This window comes from Monopterus albus, unplaced genomic scaffold (assembly GCF_001952655.1).
Source record: "Monopterus albus unplaced genomic scaffold, M_albus_1.0 scaffold267.1, whole genome shotgun sequence".
Classification (NCBI taxonomy): Eukaryota; Metazoa; Chordata; class Actinopteri; order Synbranchiformes; family Synbranchidae; genus Monopterus; species Monopterus albus.
In genome coordinates, this window is record NW_018128147.1 from 530,610 (window position 1) to 539,230 (window position 8,621).

Sequence of the window (8,621 nt, forward strand, 5' to 3'; positions counted from 1 at the left end):
GCCCTGTCCCACCCACCATGCAATGTTGCAGAGGTGTGTCAGCCAAGACAGCCCCACAACATCCAGAGACTTGAGGTACTCGGGGCGGATTTCATCCACTCCCGGTGCCGTGCCACCAAGAAGCTTCTTAACTACCTCGGTCACTTCAGCTTGGGTGATGGACAAGTCCACCTCCGCGCCCGCTTATCTGAAGACATGACGCTGGGGTTGAGGAGATCCTCGAAGTATTCCTTCCACCGTCCGACGATGTCCCCAGTTGAGGTCAACAGCTGCCCACCTCCACTGTAAACAGTTTTGGCAGGGCACTGCTTCCCCCTCCTGAGTCACCGGACGGTTTGCCAAAATTTCTTCGAGGCTGACCGATAGTCCCTCTGCATGGCCTTACCGAACTCTTCCCAGAACTGAGTTTTTGCCTCCACATCCACCCAGGCTGCAGTCTGCTTGGCCTTTTTCAACTGCACCCGGTTTTGTGGATATATTTTTTACTGCATGTCTGGGAATGTTCCTGTACAGGGACTTGCTGTTTTATCTGACCGGGTCTAACCTACAAGCAGCCGGCCTGTGAAGCACCCCGTGGCGGTGAATGATCAGTTCTTCAGTGCTGGATTCCCCTGGAACACAGTACCTGTTTTGACTGCTTGAGGCCAGTGTGTCTGCAGCATGTAATGTGTTGCTGATTAACCAGCAGATTAACGACCCATGATGTTATTGTTGTGACTGCGCTACCTGTTGGAATTAATTTCACTACTTTGAGACTGTATGTGCTCCGCCCCCTCTTCACCCGAGTGTCCAAGACATATGGCCGGAGGTCAGATGAAACGATCACAAAATCAGTCCTCAACCTCTGGCCTAGGGTGTCCTGGTGCCACATGCACTGATGGACACCCTTATGCTTGAACATGGTGTTTGTTATGGACAAACTGACTAGCACAGAAGTCCAATAACAGAACACCACTCTGGTTCAGACTGGGGGGGCCGTTCCTCCCAATCACACCCCTCCAGGTGTCACTGTCGCTGCCCACGTGAGTCCCCCAGTACAACAACGGAGTCCCCAGTTGGAGTGTTTTCCAGCACCCTTCCCAGGGACTCCAAGAAGGCCGGGTACTCTACACTGCCATTCGGCCCATAGGCACAAACAGCAGTAAGAGCCCTATCCCTGACCCTCTCATTCACCAGGGTAAACTCAAACACATGGCAGCTAAGCTGGGGGGCTATAAGCAAGCCCACACCAGCCTGCCGCCTCTCACCACGGGCAACTCCAGAGTAGTGGAGAGTCCAGCCTCTCTCGAGGATTAAAGTTCCAGAGCCCAAGCTGTACACTTTCATTTTTATGCCGATGATCTGCAGATCTACTTACCTTTGATGCAGAGTGATGCCAATGCACTAGCCCCCTTGCATAGTAGTTTGGGTAATATTGAACAGTGGCTCACACAGAACTTTCTTCATTTGAATGAGGGGAAGACTGACTAATCACCTTGAGTCCGGACCCCACTCACATCGCACCCCGCCTAGGAGCTTCAGCCCCTTTATTCACTCAAACTGTGAAAAATCTAGTAGTGGTATTTGATAGCAGCCTCAAATTTGACAAGCAGATTAGTTTTGTGGTCAAAATAAGCTTCTTTCAGCTGAGGCTCCTAGCAAAGGTGAAGCCCTTTTTATCTCAAGTCGACCTAGAAAAAACCATTCATGCTTTCATTAGCTCATGACTTGATTACTTCAATGCCCTCTACACTGGAATTAGTCAGTCTTTCCTCCGTAGGCTTCAGCTAGTACAGAATGTGGCTGCTCGCTTATTGTCAAATACCCCAAAGTATGCTCACATTACCCCTGTCCTCCAGTCTCTTCACTGGCTTTTGGTACAGTTTAGACTTGATTTTAAAATTTTGCTGTTTGTGTTCTTTGCCTCAGCCTATTTGTCTGATCTTTTAACTATTCGTACCCCAGTCAGAGCGTTGCGTTCCTCTGAGCATTTGCCTCTGGTTGTCCTGCAGGCAAGGTACAAAAAATGTGGGGTGATCGTTCTTTTGCCACATATGCCCCCAAGCTCTGGAATACCTTGCCCCATGAGCTTCGGTCTATAACAGAATTAACGGCTTTTAAGTCTAAATTAAAGGCACACCTATTCTGACTGGCTTTCGGCATTTAATTTATAGCACTGGCGCTATACAGGTGCCTACAGGCTTTCTGATTTTATATTCTGTAATCTTGTTTTGTTTGTGTTTTGAAGCACTTTGAGCCTCCCTTTGGTGTGGTAAAGTGCTATATAAACAAATTATTATAATTATGAATTACTATTTTAGAAAAATATAGCCCGTGTATGTCAGCCATATACAGTAGCAATAAACTGAAGTGAGGGATAAAACAGCAAATGTGTTCTTCATTAACATTATGAACATTGCAAAGTAAAGGAACATCTATGCCCACAGGATTATTTTCTTATTTATAAAAGCTACAAATGTCACCTAAACTACTGGAATCATCTTAAACATATTTTCGACTGCTTTGATCTTGTTTGTTTATTGAAGGTCAGCAGCTGCAATCTCAGTGAAGGACAGCAATGGCACTTTCATCAGTACATTGAATCTGCTGCTTTACAATGTAAGTTCAGTCTACAAACCTGCTATTTTGCTACACAGAGGAGCTATACTTAGTGAGCATGTGTCAAAGAGCATAAGAAGCTCTGCAGCTAATGTTAATCTGCACCTTTTACATCTGTAACTGCAACACTTTTTGAGAATGATGATTAATGAGCAAGATGGGTAAGCTATGTACCAAAAGTTCAGCAACTCCTTCATGCAGCTCAGGTAGATATCCGAATTCTGTAACGTGAAAAGATGACACTCAATTTACCCCCAATTCATTTAAAACCTTCCATGAAATTCACTTTAAAGTCAATTTGATCCCCACACTAGTGAAAGGGATGCCATGGAAACCAGATGATAGATACTACTGGACAAATAATTCTGAACATGATGAACAGAGTCAGCAAATGTGCTGAAATGCTTTTGTGGTTTATGTACAGGACTCATCATACATTCAACAGCTGCCTATCCCTATGGCAGGCCTAACCCTGAAGACGCGAATATTTGCAGCTGTAAAAGCCACTAACCTGGACAGGAGGTATTCAGTGTGACTGAGTCACCAGCAGACAGTGCTCACTTACACCTGGAGCCCTAAACAGAGGCAGAGTAGGGTGCTGTTCTTTTTGTTGTCCACTAACATTTGTCTGCTCTCGACTTGCTGGATTATTTTAGTGGAATTAATAGAATATGATTGGCACAAGTACCATGTAAAAAAAACAACCCTGCAGACTATGTAGAATAATATACAGGGCTGTAAATTGTGTGCAACTGAAAATCTGGTGTTAACTCTAGATTGAACCTGTCTCAACTCTGTTATTGGACATTTTTCCATTTGGCATAAATTCTGTCAGTCACTTAAATACAGACGGTGAAATATGAAAATCACATTATAGCCAAAACCCTGAGCCTAATTTTTTTTTATTAAAAATGAGCTATCTTACTAATTATAAACACCTGAGTCAGAGGTGTAAGCCTCCCCAGCGTTTCCATAACTTCCCATAGCTTGATGAACTAAATGTGATTCATGACTGTTTTTTAATGTTTTCTCCAGACATCAGCAGGGTGCTTTTGTACCTACTTTGTCTCAAAATTGCCACCTAATGAGAATAATTGTGTGAAATCTGTTGGCAATGTACTAAGTTTATTTGACCTCTCTGGAGAATTGATCAAATTCCCTGATGTTCTCTGATTGGAACCAGTTTAGAAATTCAGTCTCAAATTTGACTTTGTGAGGTCTTTGCCAGTATAGCCTGTGGTAGGTGAGGGAGAGACTTTGTCTGAATGGAAGGTGCAAACAAGAGAACAATACAAAATCTGGCACATTTTTTATCTTACAACTTATTTCTTTAGTCACTAGCAATAGCTACATTCAGTCTGTGGTCATGCCTAACTCTGTCTCCTAGAAAGGATCTTTATATACATCTAAATTGCAATAGCAAATCCATTTAGATTTTTCTACCAATATGAGGTAAAATTGTTAATGTTAACACACAGTATTTGCCAAGGAGCAAACTGTTAGTGGATGTACCAGTAGAATGTATGAGAGTGCAATGTTATATTGTAATTTCAAAGTACTGTTCATTTTAGAGGTTTAACTCCCAGACTCTGGATCCTCTCCTATTTTGGTTAAAGTCTATTCTCAGTATGTGATCTGGAGGGTTCAGGTTACCACATCCCCAGATCTAAATTAAATGTACACCACAATCAGTTTCCAAACATCACAGAAATCCTGCTGTTACATCCAGGTGTTCAAACTTTCTCTTTCAGCAGACAGATGTGGAAAAACTGCCTCCTACTGTTAAAATGCACACATGTCATTCTGCACAGTGAAGGAACAATTTCCAAAACACATTTTTCACCAGAGGCAGCCGAATGCTGAAAAAGTCAGAAGTGACCTGGAGACAATGATATGTACTTTATTACTGTAACACTGCGCCAAAGGAGTTTTTCTCTAACCTTAAGCAAATTATTATGTTTGTTTACTGAAACTACATACAGGCAATCCTGGTGTCTTGTGTCAAAGTTGTGCACTTTGACCAGCTTCCTATTGGGCTACTTGTGTGTGGTATACAGTTCATATGTAACACTTCAACTAATAAAAAAGCACATTGCCAGGGACCCCAAATTTTTTTTTGGGTGACAATCTTTTCACCTGAGCAATATCCCACCCAAGTGTCTGAGTAGCCTTTTACATCTGCATGACTGCATTTGCATTTAAGTCCCTGAACTCTGGATTTATTAACCCTTGATGTGAAACAGATGGAACGTCCTAATGGACTACTGTTACGCCACGCCGTCTGGAAACCCCAACGATGACCTTCGCTATGATCTTTTCTTTAGGTAACTCAAATTTGAGAACAAATCTGTGATTTTGTTCAAGTTTGATTTTTCTCGTTCTCCTTTTTAATAATGCTTTCTAATTTTTTTCTCCATGGAACAGCTGTGAAAAAGACCCCCAGACCACTGTCTTTGAGAATGGGAAAAGCCAAATAGGCCGCTTTGCCTTCGAAGTATTCCGCTTTGTAAAGCACAAGAACCAGAAGATGTCCACAATCTTCCTGCACTGTGTCACCAAGCTGTGTCGAGCAGATGACTGCGCAATGCTCATGCCAGTGAGAATAACAAGGACACGAAAGCTACATTCACATTACAACACATCTCGCTGCAAAGTAAAACTTGATCATTTTGCCAGTTAATAAAAAATCTGATTTGTCAGATGATGCATTACAGGGCACTGCATTTATATTTCTCCAGTGTGAGCGACTGTCTTGTTCCCTGCTTTACTGAGGCCTAATTAACAGTAGCTGGGGCTTAATTTTATGAAGGAAGTCAGGCCAGAGCAGTTGCAAGATAAAACAGGTAATCAGGTTATGGTTCTCTATCTTCAATTGATATGATGTACTCTCTACAAAGACACTAGGCTGTTCCCTTATTTCAGTTTTCTTTTTATTTTAACTCATGAAATATGAATAATTTATAGAGTAGAGCAAATGGAGGATAACACATTTACTGTATTGAAAAATAATGCTTCAACAAGACACATCCACTGTTTGTGCTTCAGAGCATTCATCTTTCAAATTTACATGAAAATATAACCCAGAAGAGAAGTGAATTTTATTCATTGTTAAATGCTAGCATTAATGGGTCATATTATTCAGTCACTGTTTCCATTCTGCCACCATATCAATACTGTATGCGTGTCTGTTTTCATAGATCTGTGGCAGCAGGAAAAAGAGAGATGTGTCAGAGGGAAGCGAATCAAACACAGCATCTGGAAATGCCATCCTGACTGCTGGGCCTATTATCACTCGGAGTGGTAAAGCTTCATAATGTCCCTCCTTCTCTGCTATTCACTTTCCTCAAAGTCTGTTTCCTACTAATAGCCTATTCGTTCTGACACCATTGTTACTGAAGAACCTTTTCTACCAACCATAATAACATAGTACAGCACTTGTACAGTACACTCTTTTAAACACTATGCTGTAAGTGCTACAGCTCTTTTTTTTTTGCTAACTCAGCATTTGACAATGGGGTGCTGACTGATGGTGAGAGCTTATCTGGGCTACCCTCTGTTCTTTGTTTTAAACAGATGAAACAACAAACTACTCCCAACTGGGTAAGCCTTTACATTTTGTCAGTTATGTGAAATTACACTTGTAGTATGTGGTATGGCCTTTAAATGATATGAAAGGATACCACTGAAAATGGTTAAAAAAAAAAAACTTTCCAAATTGTCATACCGTATAATCTTGCATGCTATTATGTTCCATGTATGACATGTATGCTACACGTTTCCCTCAGACTTGTTGCTATTCTCTTTTTACACTTATTTTGCAGCACAACAACATAACGCATTGAAAATAACTGACTGTTGAAATGTCCTCAGAATCTTTTGCATTGAACAGACTGGGAGACCAAAAGCATTTAATTGCAATGAAGTGTAGTACAAGGAAACGGAGTAGGTTTTACTATTGTTAATCATTAATAATTTTTTCAGTTGAGAAACGGTGCAGGTGTTTTTGTGTTCTAAATGCAGCATGTTTTATGTCTTGGTTTCTGGTCTACGTGACTCTAAATCAGTGAAGAAATTGGTATCTGTGTGCTGATGATGGATTTCTCTTTCTCCTTGATTGTTGAATGTTGTTTAATTCCTGTAGTTTTGCACGGCTAAATTATTTTCTGCTACTATTGTAACTGGGCTTGAAATATCTCACCAGTAAAAATTGTGTTTTTTTTCTAATTGTATATTTTTTTATTCAAGGTGAATTTTACAGGCAAATATCAAAAAAGTGGAAGAAAAATGAACCAACTGAATGTGTCTTTGTGCTTGTACTGCTTCAGCTGATCTGAAACCTCCAGTCTTTCAGATGAACACAGTGACAAGTGCACTCATCTCAGGTGTGATCATCCTTGGTGTTATGAGTGTTTGCTTCTTCATCTTCTCCCTGACCCTTCTCAAAGGCAAGAGCACTCCTGTCAGTACCCTGTCTGGAACCATCAACTCAGCCTTCAACTAAGCACAGAACCCAAATCACTGCAGACACTCCTCCACAGCCAACAATGTTAAGGGAGGGTCAAACAGATGCGACATTATGTTTGTGTACGTAGAGAATAAAAAACAAAATGATTTAGAGAACATTTAACAGAGCTGTACGGTGTGCACTAGTGTAGAAGTGAAACGAGACTTTTTAAAATGTTGTTGTGCTTCAACCACATGTCAGGGCAGGTCTCAACCTGCATGTGATCATTTGTCATGCAGGTTTAACCCACAGAGCGGGGACACTAATTCAATACCTCAGCTGTACAACTTTCAATTCCAGGGTATAGGATTAACTACATGGCATGCATTTCACTATGACAGCATACATATACTCTGCTGGTAAAAGTGCAGGCTGAAATATAAGAACACTTAATTGAAAATGACAAACTCTGTGAAACATTAAAAAGTGATAACCTTTGATTAAGTGATTGCTGTGAATTCAACAAAGCCTTGGGCTTAAGTCTTAAACTCAATTTAAAAAAAAAAAGTCTAACTTATAATGATATAATATTTGGAATTAATCTCAAATTTATAAATACTTGGGGATGAACTTATGAGTAATCGGTTTGTAGCTGTGCTGTACCTAAAATATGTAGTTCACACGCTGACTTTAAATACTTCATGCAATGTGGCTACAATAATCTTAAGTTTCATTTGTATATGTACCCCATGCAATTATGTATAACTTTTCAAAAATGTTTTTAAAGTGATCTATTCCTGAAATTTACAAATTGTGTACAATTATGCATATTGCAAATATTTCACTTTGACTTGATTAAAACTTGCCCGTTGTCATATTTCCAAGGATATAATTAATTCTTCCTAATGTCCACTGTCATCTCCACTGTTTTGAGCATGTTCAGCTCCAGGTTGTTACAACCACACCACAGGACCAGCTGTTCAACCTCCCATCTGTAGGCCAACTCATCACTCTGAGACAGATGACCCTTATGTCATCTGCAAACTTCAGGAGTTTAACAGAGGCGTACCCTGACGTGCAGTCTTTGGTATAGAGGAAGAGGAGCGGGGGAGAGCACACATATCTGGGGGTCGCCTGTGCTGATAGTCCCAGTGCTGGATGTGGTTTTCCCTTGCCTCATCTGCTGCTTCCTGAGGCTAGGAGAAGGTCATTGGTGACTTTCACCAATGCAGTTTCTGTACTATGATGGACTCTAAAACCTGACTGAAAATCCTCAAACAAATCATTCTTGTGCAAGTGGTCACATAACTGCTTTGCAACAGCTTATTCCAGAATTTTAGAAATAAATGGGATATTGGTCTATAATTAGCTAGGACACCTGGGTCAAAAGTAGGCTTTTTGAGTAGAGGTTTAATTACTGCAACCTTAAAAGCCTGGGGAACATATCCTGTTAATAGAGAGAGGTTAATCAGATCTAGTATGGATGTGTTGATTAGGGAAGAGACGTCTTTGAGCAGCCCGGTCGGGATGGGGTCCAGGAGACATGTTGATGATTTAGATGAAGCAATTGTTGAGGTCA

At 41.0% G+C, this 8,621-nt stretch overlaps 1 protein-coding gene across 1 annotated transcript in view; it reads left to right on the forward strand.

Moving 5' to 3' along the window:
* Nucleotides 1–7,810, forward strand: part of zpld1a (zona pellucida-like domain containing 1a) — a gene marked incomplete at its 5' end in the record, with an annotated part of 13,561 nt that extends 5,751 nt beyond the window's left edge. Inside the window, 7 exons of the mRNA XM_020621744.1 lie at nucleotides 2,526–2,598; nucleotides 3,023–3,120; nucleotides 4,842–4,922; nucleotides 5,023–5,194; nucleotides 5,796–5,898; nucleotides 6,172–6,198; nucleotides 6,924–7,810. Of these exons, the coding sequence (XP_020477400.1) occupies nucleotides 2,526–2,598; nucleotides 3,023–3,120; nucleotides 4,842–4,922; nucleotides 5,023–5,194; nucleotides 5,796–5,898; nucleotides 6,172–6,198; nucleotides 6,924–7,099 (730 nt within the window). The remainder of the gene's footprint in view (nucleotides 1–2,525; nucleotides 2,599–3,022; nucleotides 3,121–4,841; nucleotides 4,923–5,022; nucleotides 5,195–5,795; nucleotides 5,899–6,171; nucleotides 6,199–6,923) is intronic.
* Between the last annotated feature and the right edge of the window lie 811 nt (nucleotides 7,811–8,621).